At 38.6% G+C, this 25931-nt stretch overlaps 1 protein-coding gene across 1 annotated transcript in view; it reads left to right on the forward strand.

The window, feature by feature from the left end:
* The window catches only part of LOC145398811 (cytochrome P450 2L1-like), a 166412-nt gene that overhangs the window by 53772 nt on the left and 86709 nt on the right, over nt 1-25931 (forward strand). The window contains exons 5-8 of the mRNA XM_080271620.1: nt 7582-7781; nt 10499-10613; nt 17644-17824; nt 21439-21556. Of these exons, the coding sequence (XP_080127746.1) occupies nt 7582-7781; nt 10499-10613; nt 17644-17824; nt 21439-21556 (614 nt within the window). The remainder of the gene's footprint in view (nt 1-7581; nt 7782-10498; nt 10614-17643; nt 17825-21438; nt 21557-25931) is intronic.

Raw genomic sequence — 25931 nt, forward strand, 5'->3', positions numbered from 1 at the left:
GAAACCACCAGAAAAAGAGGACTTGATGTACCTTCAGTGCTAGATCTAATATTTACTAGGCAAGAAAATGATATTGACAGTTTAATATATCACCCTCCACTCGGCAAAAGCTATCATGCAGTACTAAATTATAACTTCAGGATAGCATATGACATAGTAAACAGCAATGAAAGGTACAATAAGAGCCTAAACTATAAAAAGGGAAATTATCAAGACCTAAAGAAGTATTTCTTAGAAGTTGATTGGGAAAATGAGCTTAGAGGACAAGATTTAAATGCTGTATATAAAAAATTCTGTGAATTTTATGAAATAGAAGTACAGAAGTACATCCCACAGCACAAAAAAGCAGATAAGAAAATACAGAAATGGTTCAATACAGAATGTAAAAAATCAAAAGAAAGAAGAGATATGTTGTGGAATAGATACAGAAGACACATTAGTGAAAGGGCGTATAATAATTACAAACAGGCAAGAAACGACTATACAAGAATAAGGAGGGAAGCCCAAAAACAGTTTGAGGAGTATATAATAAATAAAAGTAGTGATCAACCAAAGCTGTTTTACAGCTATATCAGAAACAAAACTAAAGTAAAAGATATAATACAATCCATTACGGACGAGGGAATCACTTATACACAAGAGAAAGATATTTGTGAAGCACTAAATAAGAATTTCCAATTAGTTTTTACAAAAGAAAAAAATTTTGAGAGGGACTCTGTGGAACACGCATGTCCACACATACTACCAGATATACAAATAGCAGAAAAAGTAGTACAGGAGGAGTTAAGTAGATTAGACAGAGGAAAAGCAAGTGGTCATGATGAAATTTCATGTTGGGTATTACGAGAATGTGCAAAGGAGTTATGTAAACCATTATTTTTAATTTTCAAGAAATCCTTGAGTCAAGGTAAACTACCTGATATTTGGAAAAAAGCAAATATTGTCCCCTTATTCAAGAAAGGAAATAGACGATATCCACTCAACTACCGACCAGTATCACTGACCAGTGTTGTAAGCAAGGTATTAGAAAAACTTATAAGAGAAGCTTGGGTAAATCATCTAGAAGAACACAGTATGGTAACAGAAAGACAGTTTGGTTTCAGAAAAGGTTAATCATGTGTTACTAATCTGTTGAGCTACTATGACAGAGTAACAAACACAATACAGGAAAGGGAAGGATGGGTGGACAGTGTCTATTTAGATTTCAAGAAAGCTTTTCACACAGTAACACACCAAAGACTTTTATGGAAACTGTACCATCAAGAAGGAATTCGAGGCAAACTGTTTTGTTGGATGCAAGACTTTCTCATAAAAAGATAAATGAGGACAGTACTAAGAGGAAACTACTCATCATGGAAAGAAGTGACTAGTGGAGTACCACAGGGTTCAGTGCTGGCACCAATCATGTTTTTAGTGTATATAAATGATATAAACAGTAACACTGGAAATGAGAGCTATCTGAATAGGTTTGCAGATGATGCAAAAATACAAAGGAGAATTACTAACACAGACTCTTGTAAAGAGCTACAAAAAAATTAAATAAACTTCCACAAGAAGAATTAAATAATCTTCATGAATGGAGTAGTACATGGCAAATGGAATTCAATGTGGACAAATGTCATGTAATCAAGTTTGGTAAATGTGGAAAAAGACCTAATTGGGATTATAAGTTGGGAAATAAAACCCTATAAACATCAGAAAGAGAGAAAGACCTAGGTGTGATTATCAATAACAGACTATCTCCGGTTGACCACATCAGCGAGAAGGTACGGAACATGTATGCACTGCTTGCAAATATGAGAATAGCATTCACATACATAAATGAAGACATGCTAAGAAGGATAATAACATCATTCATTAGACCAACCCTGGAATATGCATCAGTAGTCTGGAGTCCTCATCTCAAAAAGCACATAGACAAGATTGAAAAAGTTCAAAGGGCAGCTACAAGATGGATACCAAGCTTAAGGGACCTAAGCTACGAAGAAAGACTAAATAAACTGAATCTACCAACACTACAGGAGAGAAGGAAAAGAGGTGACATGATAATGCTATATAAATGCATATCAGGAAAGAAGAAAATAGACATAAATGATTACTTAACATATGGAGAAGCATCAGCAAGAGGACACTGCAAAAAATTGCATAAGAAGAGAGGTGTTAAAGACGTAAGGAAATTCAGTTTCCCAAACAGAGCAATTGATCAATGGAATGCACTACCGAATGAAATAGTGTGTGCCAAAACAATTCACAAATTTAAGGATATGTACGATAAATATAGTTTAAGACACGGGACAGTACGAGCTTGACTCATTCCTGTAAAGATACAATTAGGTAATTAGGTAAGAACACACACGCACACATGGAGTCAGTCGAGGCAGACGCCCGACATCGGCGCTCCGTACCGAACCAACACGGCCAGTGGCATTACCTAAATTAGTATCTTTGTATGAGTCAAGCTCTGTAACAGGTTCGACTAAATTATTTTTCATTATTAAGAGGAAAAAAATAATAAGTTTAAACAAGACTTGTTCAAACAGAAAAGAGAACCAAGAGGAAAAAATGCGCTGAGTCAGCTGAGGTTTGTTTAGACTACAGCAACATGAGGAAAGTGTACATACTCTGTAAGTACATACTCTGTTCTTTTAGTATTGCAAAATGGATACATACTTTAGTAAAGCAAATTTTGAAAAGAAACGGGATAAAGGTAAAAAGCAAAATGATGATTTCTACCAAGAACTGGTTGAAGTGGAGACTCACAATAGACTGGTTGAACGTGTAAACAAACTAGAAATGGCTTTCAAAAATGAAATTGATGAAATAAAGAAGCAGATGCACTTGCCAAAGGAAGAAATAGAAAAACTAGGAAGGGAGGCCAATAAGAAAGACACAACCATCAGTGAACTAACAGTGGAATTGAGTACACTTAGGAAGAAAATGAGTGAAATGGCAAGTACAGTAGTCAATCACGAGAGTGTTATGGAAGAGTTAAAAAATGACACAGAGACAATTAGGCAAGTAAGCAGTCTTATAGACCAGAGCAGTGATATTGAGGAGAAGATAACACGGGTGAATGAAGCTGTGCAAAGCTACAAAAATGATGTGGAAACCACATACGCTGAAATGGTGAAAGTAAAGAAAGACTTAGAAACAAGGGTGGAGGAAAAAAGCATTAAAAAGGAAGTGAAAAGAATAATCCAAAACAATCCAAAGGTAGTCAGAGATTCAGTAGATATAAACAAATCTATAGTAATCACTGGTATAGAAGAGGATGAAGTTAAAAACAAGATCACAAGAGACAAAAAGGAGATAGCAAATGTAATGAGCTTACTGAAAGAAGTATCAGAGGAAATCTGTAGTAAAGACATAGAGGAACACAAAAGGTTAGGGAAATACGAGAAAAGTAAGACAAGACCTCTAACGGTGACTTTCCAGAGTGTAAACACTGTGGAAGAGATACTAAAAAATGCAAAGAATCTTATGGAAAAAAGAGGAGTTCAAAAATGTATGGATAAAAAGATGCCTAACACAAGAGGAACTGGAATTACTGAAAGAGAAAAGGGAGGAAGCAAAAACAAAAAATGAGGGAAGATCACAAGAGAAGAAGAATTTTTTTTACAAAGTAATAGGATTGCAGGTACGAAAGTGGTACACAAACAGGATGGAAGAAAAAGGAGGAAGGTAGTAGAACCATGTCATGACAAGTATATAAGCAATATGATAAAGTTGATGTACTCAAATGTGGATGGAATGGTATCTAAATTACTAGAGATGAATGATTATGTCTGAGAAAATGAACCACAAATAATATGCCTAGCTGAAACAAAATTAACACCAAATATATCCAATGACATACTAAACTTATAGGAATACAATATATGGAAAAGAGACAGAAAATTTAAAAAAAGGAAGAGGAATTATAATATTAACTAAGAAAAATCTAAAAGTCAAGGAAATAAAACTAGATATACCATCACAAGTAGAACTGATTGCAGTAGAGATCAACACATCTGAAGGTAAAGTAATTGTAGCCAATTTGTACATGCCACCCAGATCAAACACATGGGAAAGAGACGAATATGAGGACCTGGCAGAGAGTACAATTCAGAGTTTAAGATTATTACTACATAAAATGGAAAAGAAATCGGAAAGAATTATACTAACTGGGGATTTCAATACAAATATAAATTGGAATACTCTAGATACAATTAGCCAAGAAAGCTGTTGGGACCAAAAGCTCCTGCATCTCGTGCAAGTTTTTCCTAACACAACATGTGAGGGAAACCACCAGAAAAAGAGGACTTGATGTACCTTCAGTGCTAGATCTAATATTTACTAGGCAAGAAAATGATATTGACAGTTTAATATATCACCCTCCACTTGGCAAAAGCTATCATGCAGTACTAAATTACAACTTCAGGATAGCATATGACAGTAAACAGCAATGACAGTTACAAAAAGAGCCTAAACTATAAAAAGGGAAATTATCAAGACCTAAAGAAGTATTTCTTAGAAGTTGATTGGGAAAATGAGCTTAGAGGACAAGATTTAAATGCTGTATATAAAAAATTCTGCGAATTTTATGAAATAGGAATCCAGAAGTACATCTCACAGCACAAAGAAGCAGATAAGAAAATATAGAAATGGTTCAATACAGAATGTAAAAAATCAAAAGAAAGAAGAGATATGTTGTGGAATAGATACAGAAGACATAATAGTGAAAGGGCGTATAATAGTTACAAATAGGCAAGAAACGCTTATACAAGAATAAGGAGGGAAGCCCAAAAACAGTTTGAGGAGGATATATTAAATAAAAGTAGTGATCAACCAAAGCTGTTTTACAGCTATATCAGAAGCAAAACCAAAGTAAAAGATATAATACAATCAATTACGGATGCGGGAATCACTTATACACAAGAGAAAGATATTTGTGAAGCACTAAATAAGAATTTCCAATTAGTTTTTACAGAAGAATAAAATTTTGAGAGGGACTCTGTGGAACATGCATGTCCACACATACTACCAGATATAAAAATAGCAGAAAAAGTAACACAGGAGGAGTTAAGTAGATTAGACAGAGGATAAGCAAGTGGTCCTGATGAAATTTCATGTTGGGTACTACGAGAATGTGCAAAGGAGTTAAGTAAACCATTATTTTTAATTTTCAAGAAATCCTTGAGTCAAGGTAAACTACCCGATATTTGGAAAAAAGCAAATATTGTCCCCTTATTCAAGAAAGGAAATAGACAAAATCCACTCAACTACCGACCAGTATCACTGACCAGTGTTGTAAGCAAGGTAAGAGAAAAGCTTATAAGAAAAGCTTGGGTAAATCATCTAGAAGAACACGGTATGATAACAGAAAGACAGTTTGGTTTCAGAAAATGAAAATCATGTGTTACTAATCTGTTGAGCTACTATGACGGAGTAACAAACACAATACAGGAAAGGGAAGGATGGGTAGACAGTATCTATTTAGATTTCAAGAAAGCTTTTCACACAGTACCACACCAAAGACTTTTATGGAAACTGTACCATCAAGAAGGAATTCGAGGCAAACTGTTTTGTTGGATGCAAGACTTTCTCATAAAAAGATAAATGAGAACAGTACTAAAAGGAAACTACTCATCATGGAAAGAAGTGACTAGTGGAGTACCACAGGGTTCAGTGCTGGCACCAATCATGTTTTTAGTGTATATAAATGATATAAACAGTAACACTGGAAATGAGAGCTATCTGAATATGTTTGCAGATGATGCAAAAATACAAAGGAGAATTACTAACACAGACTCTTGTAAAGAGCTACAAGAAGAATTAAATAAACTTCTTCAAGAAGAATTAAATAATCTTCATGAATGGAGTAGTACATGGCAAATGGAATTCAGTGTGGACAAGTGTCATGTAATCAAGTTTGGTAAAAGTGGAAAAAGACCTGATTGGGATTATAAGTTAGGAAATAAAACCCTATACACATCAGAAAGAGAGAAAGACCTAGGTGTGATTATCAAAAACAGACTGTCTCCGGCTGACCACATCAGCGAGAAGGTACAGAACATGTATACACTGCTTGCAAATATGAGAATAGCATTTACATACATAAATGAAGACATGCTAAGAAGGATAATAACATCATTCATTAGACTAACCCTCGAATATGCATCAGTAGTCTGGAGTCCTCATCTCAAAAAGCACTTAGACAAGATTGAAAAAGTTCAAAGGGCCGCTACAATATGGATACCAAGCTTAAGGGACCTAAGCTACGAAGAAAGACTAAATAAACTGAATCTACCAACACTACAGGAGAGAAGGAAAAGAGGTGACATGATAATGCTATATAAGTGCATATCATGGAAAGAGAAAATAGACATAAATGATTACTTAACATATGGAGAAGCATCAGCGAGAGGACACTGCAAAAAACTGTATAAGAAGAGAGGTGATAAAGACGTAAGGAAATTCAGTTTCCCAAACAGAGCAATTGATCAATGGAATGCACTACCGAATTAAATAGTGCGTGCGAAAACAATTCACAAATTTAAGGATATGTAAGATAAATATGGTTTAAGACACGGGACAGTACGAGCTTGACTCATTCCTGTAAAGATACGATTAGGTAATTACAATTAGGTAAGTACACACACACACACACACACACACACACACACACACACACACACACCATAAGCATATTTGTGATGTGAAGTACAAATAATGTATGTTGTGTACACCATTAGTAATATTTTCACGATGTCCCTGATTAGTACAAATCAGCCACAAATTTAGTACAAGTAATTATCTCACACTCAACCATACTGAGTGAAACAGCCACAGCATTTACTTCTTAAAATGCAATTACCCATAATCGTGATGTCAAGTGCAAGTATAAGTGTTATAGTAGAAGGAAATTATTATATATGATGCAAGAAGTGAGTACAGAAAATCAAAGAGCTGTTTTTTTTCCCGCACACTTACGGGGCATAATGGCACTATGAAATGGGCAGAAAACTCTATGGGGAGCCATATGAACGGAGTGATAACTCATCCTTGCGACGGCGAGTAAGGAAAAGTCGAAGACTGAGTGGAAAATTCCAAATTCCTTCAAAAGATGCACAGGCAGTGTTACAATCACTGCTCTGGGCAGTGCGGCCAATGCTAGCCAGCGAGTCCACCGTCAATACCAGTGGTGTGCACTCGGAAGCAGCCTGCTAAAATTAAAAAAGAAAAAAACTGCCATCTTCAACTTATCCTTACTAATCGACGGGAAGATCACCTGCAGACCTGGGGATACACTCAATTGAAAGAGTAAGATTTGGTGAGTCTTAAGTATTTTTTCTCTAGCTATTATAGTTTGACAGTTATTAGGGTTTGAAGTAAGGGTATTTTTTCCAAAATCACAGAAATCCTCCGTAGGGAGGAGTGGGCAACTTTGGAAAACCCCCAGCGTGTGGGGGTAAAGAACTGTTCTTGAAAATCATAGTAAAACTAGTTTAAATCGAGTGTAACTTTTCTTTGTCTATTACTTCACTTTCTGTAATCAGTTAATGCAGTATGACTTGAATCATGCTGTTTATTATATTTCAGGCCAACAGTTTGCCCTGACTGATTCGAAGTTGAAGGAATTTGAAGAGATTGTTGACAACCTGATAGTCAGTATGAGCCGTGTTGCCATCTCTGACTACATGCCGTGGCTGCACTCCGTCCTGCCTGCTTGGCTCATGAGTCGCATCTTCAGGCTTGATTTGATTGATTACGCCAAAGCAAGGTTCCTGGAATTCTTCAATGTGAGTATTGTTCAGCCAGATGGAATAATGGTCTGGGGTACAGTACAATTGCATACACGAATACCACTGCACTTTATTATGGCAAATAATGAGTCAGTGAGTAATGTCTTTACAAAAACTAATGATATCAATTTTGAAGACATAACAGATTTCTAGGAATATTGCACAAGAGTAACTGTTCGACTTAAAACGTGGTTCGATATTAATGTCTACAGTTTTACCAGTTGGAGTTGATATGAAAAGCTATCACTGCCACAGTTTTGTGGTAAAACTTTCTTACCTGTGGACTTGGCGCTATATCCTCGTGTTCCAAAATTTGAAGACAGAACCCATCCGAATCCAACCTAACTGACCTGGCCTAACCATAAAGATGACATTGTGATTTTATCGTTGAAATGGCAAGCTAACGTTACTGAAAGATATTTAGGCCTTGTTAGATAATATACTCAAGTTACAGGATGTCTATGGGTCTGCATCTATTAACTGATGTAGGGCTAGGTCACGGTTATATTACTTCAAGATTGGGTTAGTCCCTGTTCTTTAACTCCCTTCAGTTCGATGACGTATTCTTTGTTTTTATGTGTTCATCCACCCACTATGTGTTGGTATGTAGAATGAGTACCTATGCTAACAACTAGTTGAGCTACCTGTGATAACCTGGATGATGCAGTGGCCTTGTATTCCAGGATACCTGATGGAAAATATGCCACAGGATCGAAGGCCTAAGTTACGGAGGTGAGCACCGCGGCTAAGCATCTAGTGGCGTCTACTTGGATGTTTTTAAATATTTCATTTATGCCGACGCAGATATATGAATAACATGCACGGATATATTGACTTATCAGATACAGAAACTGGAAAGCCTTCTTAACCAGTCGATTTTATTCAACTTTGGAGAGAAGTTTCTAACTAGCGAAGTTACATAGTTTTCATTACCCTCTTTGGTACTAAAGGTCTGTCCCAAGTTAAGTAAGATCGTCTAGTGGCAGCAAGAGGATATTTTTAAAAAATGTCACAGGCTTGACACGCAAAGCTACGAGAATACACGGCATGGGGTCATATCCTAAGTGGCTCTGAAGACTTCGTAAAACATAGCTTTCCTGACGCTTTTGTGCTGCACGTTACACCTCAGCTTTTTTAAAATTGTTATTGGTGCTTTTTTTTTTATGTGTCCGACTCTGGGCATAAGGTTCACAGCTTGCTATCAAGGCCCAGCAGTCCTCCTACATACCATACACCTCTACATGTCACCACTTCGGCGCTAACACCCACCGTCCTTACTGAATACATGCTAGAGCTGTCTCATACAGGACTGGTGTATTGGTATTAGCGGGGGTATTTTTACGATATGTCGGCGGGTCTTCTGGTAGATTAATAAAGCCTGATATAATGAAATCCAAATACTTAAACTGTTCCCTGCCCCACCCGGGATTTGAACCTGGGGCCGTTATTACTGCAGGCCACCTCTCTAGTGATTGAGGCACCGCCTCCCCCCAGATGTTAAATAACTACGTGAATATTAAAACAACATGAATAGTATACAAGATAATTTGTGATTTAAAAGGCAAATTAAGAAGAGGGGTTACGAATATCCTTTGCCATCTAAAACGCGGACCAGAAACTTACCTATTTTTGCTGTTGCTGTTGTGGCCCCTGGCATGTCGGGACGTGAACCAGATGGACTGATGGCTGACCTTATTTTACCCCTGTATTCTGTCCTCCTTTTCCTTGGGGCTAGGGACAAAGCTGAAAGACCTTATGCAGAATATCAATGTATTCATGGGGCTATTGTACACCTGATTTCTGACCTGACTCATATCCTTGATTGAAGTAAATGTGACCTTGTTTCTTATGCATCCAAAATTCAATTTCTGCATCTTTCGACCTGTCATAAGATTCCACTGGAGTATCCAATATTAATTAACAATATTAATCTCATTCGTGCATCATCCCTGAATATTCTTGGGGTTTCATTCTCTCGGGATTTATCAAGGAAAGTTCATATTGCCTCTGTTGCAAAATCAGCCTCCAAGAAATTAAGTGTGCAAAACCGACTTCGTGCCTTCTTTACCCCCTTACAGCTGTTGAATTGATACAGGGGTCTTATTTTCCCTTGTGCTGAGTATAGTTGTCATGTGTGGGCAGACTTCTTACATACAGCTCTTCACAACAGGGTGAAGTCAAAGGCTTTTCTACTCATCAACCCTCCTCCCCATACTGACTCCCTTCAGCCTCTGATTCTTTGCTGGAGTGTTGCCTTCCCCCACCACTACGGCGGGCGTGTACTAAACTCACACCCCTTCAATGCCTGATGCTATAGTGCATGAGTTAACCAATACTCTCAGTCTATTACTTATCAACAGGTCAGTTCTGGAACAGTCTTCCCCTGTTTGTATTTCCTTCATCTATGACTTCCAGTCTTCTAAATGCATTGGCTCCAGGCAGCTTGAAATGAAAGGATCTTGAATTCCTTTTTTTTTTTTTTTTTTTTTTGCCTGGCGTGAACAAACTTTTTGGTTTCCAGGCATTGGTTCCTTCTACCTTGAATAATAAAAAATCTCCAGGAACACAACTTTCTTTAACAGCTCAGTCAGCACCGAGTCACACCTGACAGCTGCAAAAGGTTTTAAAAACAAAAGATCTCTGAGAAAGAACCCCAGTGAAGCCTACCATGCCACCCATAATGCATGTCATAACAGCACGGCTTTCTTTAACAGGAGGAGATCAGACAGCACCGAGTCACACTTGACCCAAACAACCCAAGGGACCTGATTGATGGTTACCTGATGGAAATTGACAAGAGGAAAGACGACCCAGACTCAACTTTTAATGGTCAGTGATATTGTCTGATTGTCTTAATAGCTTCAGTTTTATATATTGTTACATAGCCTATGACTTCATCATCCTTTGTGTAATTTTAACGCACAGTATGCTGCATGTTTGATCACGAGCGTGTTCTGCCTCAGTTCCCCCCTTCTACCGTTATAGTAGAGTAAGTCGTCCTTTCTGTTGTCCAGAGTGGGATTGTCAACTCTATGTCCCCATGGCTTCATTTGCGCGTCCTTCTTACAAGTTGTATCAAGCTCTGCTGGCCCCTATATAATGAGCTCAGTCTCTGCATCATTGCCACTTATATCTGCTCCTCATTTTGTTCACATCTCTGTCCTCCCCTGTACAGATATTATTATTGTGAGTGCTCAAGAAATCTCCAAACATCTAGCAGCTGTGTGTAATTTGAGTATAACTGTTGTTGCATTTTTTCTTGTACTGTGTAGCATAGGGTTGATTCTTGGGCCTAGTGAGGTCTTTGTGATTGATGTGGGGTTTTATATCAGTCATTTTAAATAATAATTTGTATCTGTAATAATTTATCTGGCATTAACTGAGCATTAACCAGTGTTTTCATTTTATCAGGGCTGACTTAGATAAATTTACTCTTGCTAATTTCGTGTTAATAGAGGCTATTGCGGTTAACCATATATTTAACCTGTTTTTTGCCATTACATTATCCTTATGAGTCCTGAATGTTGTGTTGTTAGTTTGAGCATTAAACTTTAACTTGTAATTTTACCTAACACTTGTTTTGAACCTGGAACTTTACGGGACAGTAGTGATTTTTAGTATTCTCACTTAAAGTGTACATTATCTTTCTCTGTTCCGTAACATAAATTTGGCGACCTCTTATCAGGATATTCAGGATATTATCATAAGGATATTGCTCGATATTTTGTGACTTGTTACTTATTCATGATGTCTGCTATTACTACACTTGATGAAGCCAAAGATTTTTTGTCAAATGTGCAAACAGTGTGTGATATAGAAAACAGAACAAAGAATGAACTTAAGCTTGTTGCTCAACAATTGGGAATTGCTGTTCGCTCTCATCATTCTAAAGATCAAATTGTTGACATGATTAATGAAAGCTTGTTTAATGTAACTCCTCCAAATGAGCAAACGCAGATTGAATTAGCTAAGTTACAGCTAGCCCTGCAGGAGGCAAAAGCTAAGGAGGCTGAATTTCAGGCAAATGCTCGTATTCAGGAGGCACAGATACAGGCACAAATTGAACTTGCCAGGATTCAGGCAGACCATGAGTATCGCATGAAACAAGGTGGCACTGGATCATCTAGCTCTGATGATTTTGATGTGGCTAAAAATGTTAAACTTGTCCCTCCTTTTGATGAATCTGATTTAACAAAGTATTTTCAGTTGTTTGAGAGGGTAGCTACAGGTTTTAATTGGCCCAAGGATTATTGGCCAGTACTCTTTCAAACTGTTCTCACCGGTAAAGCTCAAGTAACTTATGCATCTTTGCCTCAGGATCAATGTGATAATTATGATGTAGTTAAGAGCTTGATTCTTAAGGCCTATGAGCTTGTTCCTGAAGCCTATAGAGTAAAATTTAGGACAACTTACAAGCAAGATAAGCAATCCCATGTTGAGTATGCAAAAATTAAAGAAGATCTGTTAGAGCAGTGGTTAAAATCTAAGAATGTGGATTCTGATTTTGGTAAATTTAAGCAGATGATTTTGCTGGAGGACTTCAAAAGGTGTATTAGTAAAGATGTAAGCCTATATCTTGATGAGAAAAGAATAGATAATTTGTCTGATGCTGCAGTTTTAGCTGATGAATATGTTCTCACTCACAAGAGATATTCTAAAGAAAAAGGGAAAGCTGAGAGTAAGTACGTTGCCTCTACTCAGAGTACAGGTAACAGGAAAGAGAATAAGGATGATGTTTCTCAGGAAGTAAATACCAGCTTCACCTCTAGATTTCAGAAAAGTAAATGTACTTATTGTAGTAAGCTTGGTCATACTACGGAGAAATGTTTCAGGAGACAGCGTGATGTGAACAAAAAGGAGTTTTTAAATATTCAGTCAATTGGTCTAGTGTCCACCCTTAAGAGCTCCCAGAATTCTTTAACTGAGTTAACTGAACCTGCTTTGAGGGGTAACTTAAATTCTCATGATGGAGCTCCTCTTTTGAGCAGTAACGTGGGTGACACTCTCAAGAGTTCATGTGCTAATTTCCTGTCTGATGGTTTTGTCAGTCCTCTGGACAGTAATGACAGGAAATCAGTTCAAATATATCGTGACGCAGGTGCTTGCAAATCCCTTATGCTGACCAGTGTTCTAGGCTCTAATGTTAATTCCTCTGATGAAACTGTAATCTTACAAGGTGTAGGGAATAATTACTTCTCTGTCCCTCTGTGCAGAGTAATTTTAGAGTCTGGTTTTGTTAATGGTTCCGTTATGGTTGGGTTGGTTGAGACACTCCCAATGTCAGGTGTAACTTTCTTACTTGGAAATGATATTGGTGGAAGTCAAGTGTGTCCAGCTCCTCAGTTGTCTAGTGAGCCAGTGGCTGCGTCCCAGGATTGTGATGTCCCTGATGTGTTCCCTGCATGTGCTGTCACTAGGGCTAAGTCTAAAGTTACTGGTGATTTAGAGGATAATGATGATGATGATGTTATCCTAGCTGACACTTTTCTTGCTAATTTGGACCACTCACCAGATGAGGCAGTACCCCGTAGTGTTGATAATTTGTCTCGTCAAGAGTTGGTTGAGTTGCAGGTTGCTGACCCTGAGTTGAAAGGTCTAGCTAACTCTGCTTACAGTGAAGAAGAGTCAGCCGGTGCTTCTACTTGTTATTATGTAAAGTCAGGAGTACTTATGAGGAAGTGGAGACCCCCAGCAGCATCAGCCGACTGTGAATGTGAGGTTGTACATCAAGTTGTCATCCCTCGTGTTTGTAGGCAGGATATCATTAGAGTGGCTCATGATTCCAGTTTGGCAGGACACCTTGGAGTGAGGAAGACTGTGGCACGCATTTTGAAACACTTCTACTGGCCAGGTATCTTCAGGGATGTTTCCTGGTATTGTAAGTCTTGTCACACCTGTCAAGTTGTGGGGAAGTGTAATCAGACTTAAAAGGTTGCACCTCTAGTTCCCATTCCTCCTTTTGAGGCGCCTTTCACCCGTGTGTTGGTGGATATTGTGGGCCCTCTTCCTAAGACTTCTTCAGGATTTTCTTATGTGTTGACCCTGATTGATATGGCTACTCGTTATTCTGAAGCCATTCCACTTAGAAATATCTCAGCAAAGAACGTGGTTAAGGAAATGCTGGGGTTCTTCACAAAGTTTGGTCTGCCCAGGGAGGTGCAGTCGGGCCGAGGAGGTGGTTTCATGTCGGGCGTTTTCAAGCAGTCTCTGAAAGAGTTGGGCATCACCCAGATCACGTCTTCAGCTTACCATCCCCAGACCCAAGGAGCGTTGGAGAGATATCATCAGACACTCAAATCGATGCTCAAGAAATACTGTTTGGAACATCAGAAAGACTGGGATGAAGGTCTTCCATTCGTTGTGTTTGCCGCAAGAGAATCTCCAAATGAATCACTGGGCTTCTCACCTTTTGAACTACTGTTTGGCCATGAAGTAAGAGGACCCCTTAAGCTACTCAAGGAATGCTGGCTGTTGGAGGAAGATGACGTCAACCTGCTGGAGTATGTGATGAAGTTCAAAGAACGGCTGTCCACTGCTTTACAGCTGGCGAGAGAGAATTTAGGAGCTGCTCAGGAGAAGATGAAGACTTGGTATGATAAGAAGTCCAGGTTACGCCACTTTCAGCCAGGAGATCAGGTTTTGATTCTGCTACCAGTTCATGGGCAACCTCTTCAAGCCAAGTTTAGTGGTCCTTATTTCGTGGAGAAGAAACTCAGTGATGTCAACTATGTCATCGCCACACCAGATCGTAGAAAGAACAAGCAACTATGTCACATCAACATGTTAAAGTTATATCACAGGCGGGACGAAAATAACCCAGTCTGCACTGTAGCTGTTCCACCCGAGTCTGCAAGTGAAGTTCTTTCATGCAGTATGAGCCTGAGTGATAGTTTGGGGAAGAATCCTGATATCATGAATGATCTCCAGACTAAGCTTTCTCATCTACCTCCCGAGGAAAGGCAGGAGTTTTCGGCATTACTGCAGGAGTACCCGCAAGTGTTCCGTGCCACTCCAGGAAGAACCACTGTGTTGATGCATGATGTCGATGTTGGAGACGCAAAGCCAATTAAATTGCCTCCTTACCATGTGAACCCAGTGAAAGTTCCTCTCATCCAGAAGGAGCTTGGCTACCTGTTGGACCACAAGATGATTGAGCCCTGTCAGAGCGAGCGGAGTTCTCCTGTCACTCTGGTCCCTAAGCCAGGTGGGTCACAGCGGCTTTGCATTGACTACAGACATGTTAATCAGATAACCAAAACAGACACTAACCCTCTCCCTCGCGTGGAAGATTGCATAGACAAGATCGGAAAGGCTAGGTACATAAGTAAGTTTGATTTGTTAAAGGGATACTGGCAAGTACCTATGACTGAACGTGCTAGGGAGATCTCATGTTTTGTAACATTAGGAAAGGCTTTTGCATGTTCTGTAATGCCATATACAGATTGTTTTAGGGTAATAAGAAATTTCCTTTGTAAATTTCTTTTTTCTTTGTGGGGAGGTCTTACATAGCCTATGATTTCATCATCCTTTGTGGAATTTTAACGCACAGTATGCTGCATGTTTGATGACGAGCGTGTTCTGCCTCAGTTCCCCCCTTCTACTGTTATAGTAGAGTAAGTCGTCCTTTCTGTTGTCCAGAGCGGGATTGTCAACTCTATGTCCCCATGGCTTCATTTGCGCGTCCTTCTTACAAGTTGTATCAAGCTCTGCTGGCCCCTATATAATGAGCTCAGTCTCTGCATCATTGCCACTTAGATCTGCTCCTCATTTTGTTCACATCTCTGTCCTCCCCTGTACAGATATTATTATTGTGAGTGCTCAAGAAATCTCCAAACATCTAGCAGCTGTGTGTAATTTGAATATAACTGTTGTTGCATTTTTTCTTGTACTGTGTAGCATAGGGTTGATTTTTGGGCCTAGTGAGGTCTTTGTGATTGATGTGGGGTTTTATATCAGTCATTTTAAATAATATTTTGTATCTGTAATAATTTATCTGGCATTAACTGAGCATTACCCAGTGTTTTCATTTTATCAGGGCTGACTTAGATAAATTTACTCTTGCTAATTTCGCGTTAATAGAGGCTATTGCAGTTAACCATATATTTAACCTGTTTTTTGCCATTACATTATCCTTATGAGTCCTGAATGTTTTATTGTTAGTTTGAGCATTAAACTTTAACTTGTAATTTTACCTAACTCTTTTGTTTTGAACCTGGAACTTTACGGGACAGTAGTGATTTTTAGTATTCTCACTTAAAGTGTACATTATCTTTCTCTGTTCCGTAACAATATATATATATATATATATATATATATATATATATATATATATATATATATATATATATATATATATATATATATATATATATATATATATATATATATATATATATATATATATATATATATATATATATAAAATTACGGAGCTCCCCTCGGATTGAGCCGTTGCAGGTTTATATCCCAGGGGTGGTTGGGGTTTATTGCCCACGTAATGCCAGTCAGGGATGAGTGAGGCTGGTCACTCTCATCTTAATGTCAGGACCAACTTGCCTAGCCCCGGGCTCCTACGCTTCTCATGGGGGCAATGTAGGATGGATGATGAAATATATATATATATATATATATATATATATATATATATATATATATATATATATATATATATATATATATATATCGGTATATTATTACAGAGCTCCAATCGGATTGAGCCGATGAAGGTTTATATCCAAGGGGTGACTGGGGTTTATGACTCACGTAATGCCACTCAGGTGGTCACTCTCATCTTAAATGTCAGGACCAACTTGCCTAGCCCCAGACTCCTACGCTCCTTATGGGGCAATGTAGGATGGATGATGAATGAATTAAAAAAATAAAAAAAAATCTATCTATCTATCTATTTGCCGTATAGATAGATATTTATGTATATATATACGTATTTATATGCATACACACACACACACACACACACACACATACACATATATATATATATATATATATATATATATATATATATATATATATATATATATATATATATTATAATACAGAATATATATAATATATATAATATATAATGAATAAAAAATAGTATATAATACATATATACTATACAAAATATCATATATAATCCATATATACTATATAAAATATCATATATAATATATAGTATATACAGTATATTGTCTAATATGTATAATTTATGTTACAATTAAATTTTTTCCGGTTCAGGAGAGATCACGTGATGTCTTTTACATTTCATTCATGATTTTTCCAAACGATTTTGATTTAGCTTAGGAAAGACTTTTCAAACCAAAGGGTTTAGATACTCGTATAGCTTTCATTATTCTATCATTGCCCGACATTTTCCCTAAAGTGAATAACAACTATCAGTAGATTCCAAGAATAAAATGCCAGTATAAAAAGATGTCCTCGGGATGACTGGAGCAGCATGTGAAGTTGTGGCTTATTTAATGAGTAATTGATTACAATAAAGTTACACTTTGAAAACCTTATCCTGTTCAGTTCGAGGGCATCTATTATGTATATATAATCACTACTATTAGATAATCCATCCTAAGTTTCATAATGTTACTAAGAGGTATCAAAAAGCAAAATTTACGTCTTCAGGATAAGGGGGTTAACTCTGGGAAAACTTCTCACAGTGAAGAGTTTGACAATTATCCCCACTAAACACTTCTGCATGAAAGGTTCTCACAAAGCTAAATATAATTAACATTATTATCATTAAAATGACAATACGAGTAGACGTCCTTAGGCTGAAGGCATAAAAAAAGGCACTTTTTTTTTCTCTCTCTTTTCCTGAAACGTGTTGCATCATCCCCATCAGAAAAGGACCTGGCCCTCCTGATCTTTGACTTGTTCACCGCGGGTAGTGAGACGACCAAAGCCTCTCTCACCTGGATGATGTACTACTTGGCCACCAACCCGCAGGTGCAGCGCAAGATGCAGGCCGAGATAGACAAGGTGCTGCCAAAGGGGATATTGGCTACGCTTGAAGACAAAGCCCGGTCAGGACCATGCCAGAAACTAAATTACCGTACAGAATCTATTCTTTTTGCTAACAATCTCTCTTTACCTAGACACCATAGTTCTGGGGGAGGAGGAGCACTGACAGAGCGCCACCAGGTCGTCCTGTTCGCGTCCGTCAGCCTGTCCTCCCTCCACCTAGTACCAGTGTCGTGTCATTCATATACCTCTCCACCTGTCACTCAATATACTTCCTCATCTGAATCCGTGTCCCTTTCTCCCCTTTCACTTAACCTATAAACGTTTCCTAATGCATTTCTATCTTTGCCTTTCATTCACAGAATAGCTGTGTAGGTTATAACCTACCGTATAACAAACAGCCTCGAAAGGAACAGTTAGTCTGTGGCTATAGGCATTTTTTCTTGTCTCTAACAACATTTCCTTCACATAACCAAGCTATCTCAAAGTACTTCTCCCAACATTTTCTAGCACATACACAACGTTACAGCGCTCTCAAACTTGCGTTTCTAAATATAGGGCTGTGAGGTGGATCCAGGAATCCAAGGGCTTGAGTAATGTGTGAATATTTGTGTGGCACATCTCAATGGGCATGTTACTGATACTTCTCCCACTTTCGTATTTTTATTTTCCTTGTTTCTAGATCTTACCTTACATCATGATTAGGTGAGAAAGTGGTCAGGGTGATGATGATATCAATGATGATAATCCGGCATATAACCCTACATTGCACAGTATATGAATATCATGAAAGAAAAACTGAATATTAGTCTAACAGTCAAGAATACAGCTATAAGTTCATCACAGCAATTAATCTCTTCAAAAAAACGACGCAACTTTTATCATATCATTGCTACTTCCTTATGATCATACCCACTTAGGAAGGGGCTCTCTTCCTGAAGGGGTTAAGGAAAGGTATATCTAAGCTGAATACAGCTGTCTGTTTGTAGTAAGAATTCAGTAAATATACGTCATTAGATTGATAGGGTTAAGATCGATACAAATCGTTTCAGGTCAGAACCTACTAAAACGTCGGCTATAAATCAGTCTTTTGTATGCGTTTTTAAATATGCCGATTTATGCCTGGAAAGTCTGAGTAAGGTGAGGGTAGTTTTGTACACCAGAGGAAGTATGTCCTGCAAGGAGAGGCAGTGCAGGTTTTACTAATACTTATCACTTCAAAGCAGAAACTGGTATGGTGAGTACAGAGAATGAGCACAATATGTGTGTGTGTGTGTGTGTGTGTGTGTGTGTGTGTGTGTGTGTGTGTGTGTGTGTGTGTGTGTGTTTAAGCAGAAAAAAAGAACATCAAGAACAAAATAAAAAATTAAAAATTAGAGTCGCTTTCATATACATAACATTCCATGACCCAGGTAACATCCTGTACTTTTGTACTTAATTTGTGCTAAAAATAGACCCCTTGTAGTGAAAGAATTAATGCCTGCAAGATTTAACTCTGCTAGTTCGAAATTGTCTCCACTCTTAATAAAATCGTATCAGCTGTTAAAAAAAAAAAGTATGGCACCGGACGGAAGACATAAATGGACATCCTATAAATAAAGGCGGAGGTGTTTGGGTGTTATGAGTCCATATTATAATTACAAATCATAATAGATAAATAGATAGATAGAGAGACAGATAGAAGCAGGAAGTCAGATGATGAGAAGGTATTGTGTCTGCGAGAATCGAGCAATGCTAAACATGCTTACACACTCTTAACTCAAGGAATGCTTTATAGGCACACGACAGCGCCTCGTGACCATACACACACACATACACACATACTCACACACAGGCTTCTAGAACTTTCCAATCACAGCGTAACATACGTGACACGACCCCTGCTACACCAGAATTTAGGATGCAGAAGCAGAAGGAGACAGGCCATAGAATCGGCAGGTAGTAGGGAGAAGGGCTTAGCAACATGGGGGAGAGAGAGAGAGAGAGAGAGAGAGAGAGAGAGAGCGAGACAGGGAGGTAGCTAGCGGGACTCTACTTTATACTTCACTCGTGTGTGAGACTTTGTTAATATTTCCAAGACAAATAAAAATAGTCCCATACTATTCTTTACCTCTCCTGTCATGCAAGATTATCTACTTACAAAGTTACTCACGTATAACAACCGCACGTCCACAAATCTAATATATATATAACTTCTCTACAAGTTACTACAAAGTCCTTTTTGTGACTTGTGGACGAGCGGTTGTTATACGTGAGTAACTTTGTAAGTAGATAATCTTGGTTCCCTTTTGTCATGCAATGACAGGAGAGGTAAAGAATAGTATGGGACTATTTTTGTCTTGGAAATATTAACAAAGTCTCTCACACATGAATGAAGTATAAAGTAGAGTCCCGCTAGCTACCTCCCTGTCTCGCTCTCTCTCTCTCTCTCTCTCTCCCATGTTGCTAAGCCCTTCTCCCTACTACCTGCCGATTCTATGGCCTGTCTCCTTCTGCTTCTGCATCCTAAATTCTGGTGTAGCAGGGGTCGTGTCACGTGTGTTACACTGTGGTTGGAAAGTTCTAGAAGCCTGTGTGTGAGTATGTGTGTATGTGTGTGTGTATGGTCACGAGGCGCTGTCGTGTGCATATAAAGCATTCCTTGAGTTAAGAGTGTGTAAGCATGTTTAGCATTGCTCGATTCTCGCAGACACAATACCTTCTCATCATCTGACTGCCTGCTTCTATCTGTCTCTCTATCTATCTATTTATCTATTATGATTTGTAATTATAATATGGACTCATAACATGGGAACCTATTCAGCCCACGAGAACCTTGACCCAATTTATTGTCTAATTCTATAACTCCGGTAAACACTATCGCAAGATGTTCGGAGGAAGTCCAGAAAACTGAATTTTATTATCTTTCTTTGTTTATTGTATTTTTGGGTCATTATTATTTCTACACTAAAGCAGAACTCTGACCTGGATATTTGCATACCAATATTTCAGCATGCCCTTTTCCATTGCATTACCATTAACCATTACACTACCCCCCCCACACACACACACACTCAGACTATATCTGCCTGTCTCTCTATATCTATATCTATCTATATTTCTCCATATCTAAATATCTGTAACCATCTATCTATCTATCTATCTATCAATCTGTCTGTCTGTCTGTCTGTCTCTCAGTCGATCAGTCAATCAATCAATCAATCAGTCAGTCTGTCTAACTATCTATCTATCTATCTCTATCTGCAGGAAAAATTATGGTATATATCGATCTAGAAATCAGTACACATATCCTTCCCAATTCTTTGAACTAGTACGACCAGAAACGAGTTGGGATGGAGAAATGAAACAGTTTTTCTTTGTAGACCAGGGGTAAAGCATTTTTTTTATTCCTAAGCTGAAGATTATTGACTAAAATACCGTTCGATCCAATGACGTTTTACTTATTTTGTTGTTACTGCCACAAGGCAATTTTTGTCACTTTAGGAGAGACCTCTGTATTTAAGGTAATGAAAATTATCTCTATCCCTTTCAGTCCCAAATATCTCGTCTAAACTGAATTGTCATCAGACTCAGTGGGCCAGATCTATCCTTTACCGTTCGTAATAACATATTCGTCAATGGACTGAAGGGTTTAATAATTTCCTTTGCTATTGTTAAGTGTTTTTCTTACCCACAGATTACCGTACGTCGAAGCAGTGATCCACGAGACTATGAGGGTCTCGTCTCTGGTTCCCTTTGGAGTGCAGCACATTACCTCACAGGACACATCATTGGGGGGATACATCATCCCTAAGGTTGGGCACAATCTATACTCTGTCCACTTTAAATTGGTTTAAAGTTGCCATTTCTTCATCACATTTGAACATTGCACTAACCATGAAGACTACAGATGACGTTGGGGACTTCGCACCAGTTAATCTTTTGTGGTTTAGTTTTGCATTCAATGCCTTAGTACTCTTCTGTGGCATTTATATTGCTTACATAATTTGCATAATTAGGAAACAAGTATAATGTCCTGGGTAAGTGACTAAGGAAAGTTTCTCGAAGGTTCTAAACCATTTAGAATACGACCATTAACTCAGTCACAGATAAAATTTCCCTCACAATCCAATATTTTCTTGTGGAATGATTAATAGACACTTAGGTGGTCTGCTGGTGGACTCTTAGGCTGGAAAAGACTGTTGTTTAACACACAATGGCTCTGATCAAAGAGAGGGTACATTTTTCTCGATCATATAAAATGGCAGCCAGGTGCATATCTAGATCTTCTACACCGTACATTACATAGACCACGATAGCCTAGCCTCAGTGCCTTCTCCCGTATGCCCATGCCTGTTAGGGTCCCAAAGATATATATATATATATATATATATATATATATATATATATATATATATATATTGTTACGGAACAGAGAAAGATAATGTACACTTTAAGTGAGAATACTAAAAATCACTACTGTCCCGTAAAGTTCCAGGTTCAAAACAAAAGAGTTAGGTAAAATTACAAGTTAAAGTTTAATGATCAAACTAACAACAAAACATTCAGGACTCATAAGGATAATGTAATGGCAAAAAACAGGTTAAATATATGGTTAACTGCAATAGCCTCTATTAACACGAAATTAGCAAGAGTAAATTTATCTAAGCCAGCCCTGATAAAATGATAATACCGGATAATACTCAGTGAATGCCAGATATATTATTACAGATACAAAATATTATTAATGATGGCTGACAACAAGAATCTTACCTTAATTACAAACACCTTACTAGGCCCAAGAATCAACCTTATGCTACACAGTACAAGAAAAAATGCAACAACAGCCATACTCAAATTACACACAGCTGCTAGATGGTTGGAGACTTCATGAGCACTCACAATAATAATAACTGTACAGGGGAGGACAAAGATGTGAGCAAAATGAGGAGTAGATCTAAGTGGCAATGATGCAGAGACTGAGCTCATTATATAGGGGCCAGCAGAGCTTGATACAACTTGTAAGAAGGACGCGCAAATGAAGCCATAGGGGACAAAGAGCTGACAATCCTGCTCTGAACAACAGAAAGGACGACTTTACTATAACGGTAGAAGGGGGGGACTGAGGCAGAACACGCTCGTGCTCAAACATGCAGCATACTGTCCATTAAAATTACACAAAGGATGATGGAATCATAAGCTATGTAACACCTCCCCACAATGAAAAAGAAATTACAAAGGAAATTTCTTATTACTCTAAAACAATCTGTCTAAAGTCTAGATAAGCAATCTGCAATAACATTTTCTTTCCCCTTGACATGTTGTATGTCTAATGAATACTCCTGAAGAAGTAGACTCCATCTTGTCAATCTCTGATTTTTATCTTTAAACTTACTAAGGATTTTCAGTGGGTTATGATCGGTATAAATGACTATGGGGTCAAAACCAGAACACAAATAAAATGAAAAATGCTGTAAACCCAAAATCAAGGCCAAAAGCTCTTTCTCAATAGTTGAGTAGTTCTTTTGAGGTGGAGTGAACTTCTTACTGTAATAAGATACAGGGTGTTCAATACCCTGATCATCCTCTTGCAGCAAAACAGCCCCAGCTCCTGTATCACTTGCGTCAACAGCCATATTAAAAGGCTTAGCAAAATTTGGAGTAGCGAGCACTGGCTGACTTAATAGGATAGCTTTAAGTTTGCTGAAAAAGGATTCACAGTTATCGGTCCAGACAAATTTAACTCCCTTTTTCAGTAGGTCTGTAAGTGGTGATACAAGAATAGAAAAGTTAAGAACAAATCTCCTGTAATAACCTACCATTCCCAAAAATCTTTGTAACTCTTTCCTACTTTTAGGTCTGGGAAGATCACTTATAACCTGAACCTTAGCTCCTGGTGGTGCAACATGTCCATCACCAATTACATACCCAAGGTACTGAACTTTAGCTTGATCAAACTCACACTTTGATAAATTAGCTACAAGATTAGCATGAACCAAACGCTCAAGAAATTTACTGACATGGCATAGGTGATGTTTCCAGTTCTCACTGAAGATTAATACATCATCAATATAAACAACACACCCTTCCAAACCCTCTGTTACAACATTCATGAGCTTCTGAAATGTGGCTGATGCATTCTTCATACCATATGGCCTTACAGAACATGCAAAAGTCTTTCCTAGTGTTACAAAACATGAGATCTCCCTAGCACGTTCAGTGATAGGTACTTGCCAGTATCCCTTTAACAACTCAAACTTACTTATGTACCTAGCCTTTCCGATCTTGTCTATGCAATCTTCCATGCGAGGGAGAGGGTAAGTGTCTGTTTTGGTTATCTGATTAACACGTCTGTAGTCGATGCAAAGCCGCTGTGACCCACCCGGCTTAGGGACCAGAGTGACGGGCGAACTCCACTCGCTCAGACAGGGCTCAATCATCTTGTGGTCCAACAGGTAGCCAAGCTCCTTCTGGATGAGAGGAACTTTCACTGGGTTCACACGGTAATGAGGCAATTTAATTGGCTTTGCATCTCCAACATCGACATCATGCATCAACACAGTGGTTCTTCCTGGAGTGGCACGGAACACTTGCGGGTACTCCTGCAGTAATGCCGAAAACTCCTGCCTTTCCTCGGGAGGTAGATGAGAAAGCTTAGTCTGGAGATCATTCATGATATCAGAATTCTTCCCCAAACTATCACTCAGGCTCATACTGCATGGGAGAGCTTCACTTGCAGACTCGGGTGAAACAGCTACAGTGCAGACTGGATTATTTTCGTCCCGCCTGTGATATAACTTTAGCATGTTGATGTGACATAGTTGCTTGTTCTTTCTACGATCTGGTGTGGCGATGACATAGTTGACATTACTGAGTTTCTTCTCCACGAAATAAGGACCACTAAACTTGGCTTGAAGAGGTTGCCCATGAACTGGTAGCAGAATCAAAACCTGATCTCCTGGCTGAAAGTGGAGTAACCTGGACTTCTTATCATACCAAGTCTTCATCTTCTCCTGAGCAGCTCCTAAATTCTCTCTCGCCAGCTGTAAAGCAGTGGACAGCCGTTCTTTGAACTTCATCACATACTCCAGCAGGTTGACGTCATCTTCCTCCAACAGCCAGCATTCCTTGAGTAACTTAAGGGGTCCCCTTACTTCATGGCCAAACAGTAGTTCAAAAGGTGAGAAGCCCAGTGATTCATTTGGAGATCCTCTTGCAGCAAACACAACAAATGGAAGACCTTTATCCCAGTCTTTCTGATGTTCCAAACAGTATTTCTTGAGCATCGATTTGAGTGTTTGATGATATCTCTCCAACGCTCCTTGGGTCTGGGGATGGTAAGCTGAAGACGTGATCTGGGTGATGCCCAACTCTTTCAGAGACTGCTTGAAAACGTTTGACATGAAATTACTTCCCAGGTCTGACTGTACCTCCTTGGGCAGACCAAACTTTGTGAAGAACCCTAGCATTTCCTTAACCACGTTCTTTGCTGAGATATTTCTAAGTGGAATGGCTTCAGGATAACGAGTAGCCATATCAATCAGGGTCAACACATAAGAAAATCCTGAAGAAGTCTTAGGAAAAGGGCCCGCAATATCCACCAACACATGGGTGAATGGCGCCTCAAAAGGAGGAATGGGAACTAGAGGTGCAACCTTTTCGGTCTGATTACACTTCCCCACAACTTGACAGGTGTGGCAAGACTTACAATACCAGGAAACATCCCTGAAGATACCTGGCCAGTAGAAGTGTTTCAAAATGCGTGCCACAGTCTTCCTCACTCCAAGGTGTCCTGCCAAACTGGAATCATGAGCCATTCTAATGATATCCTGCCTACAAACACAAGGGATGACAACTTGATGTACAACCTCCCATTCACAGTCGGCTGATGCTGTTGGGGGTCTCCACTTCCTCATAAGTACTCCTGACTTTATATAATAACAAGTAGAAGCACCAGTTGACTCTTCCTCACTGCAAGCAGAGTTAGCAAGACCTTTCAACTCAGGGTCAGCAACCTGCAACTCAACCAACTCTTGACGAGACAAATTATCAACACTACGGGGTACTGCCTCATCTGGTGAGTGGTCCAAATTAGCGAGAAAAGTGTCAGCTAGGATAACATCATCATCATCATCATCATCCTCTAAGTCACCAGTAACTTTAGATTTAGCCCTAGTGACAGCACATGCA

Source organism: Coenobita brevimanus, chromosome 46, assembly GCF_032717465.1.
Source record: "Coenobita brevimanus isolate Jiangsu-jjx chromosome 46, ASM3271746v2, whole genome shotgun sequence".
NCBI lineage: Eukaryota > Metazoa > Arthropoda > Malacostraca > Decapoda > Coenobitidae > Coenobita > Coenobita brevimanus.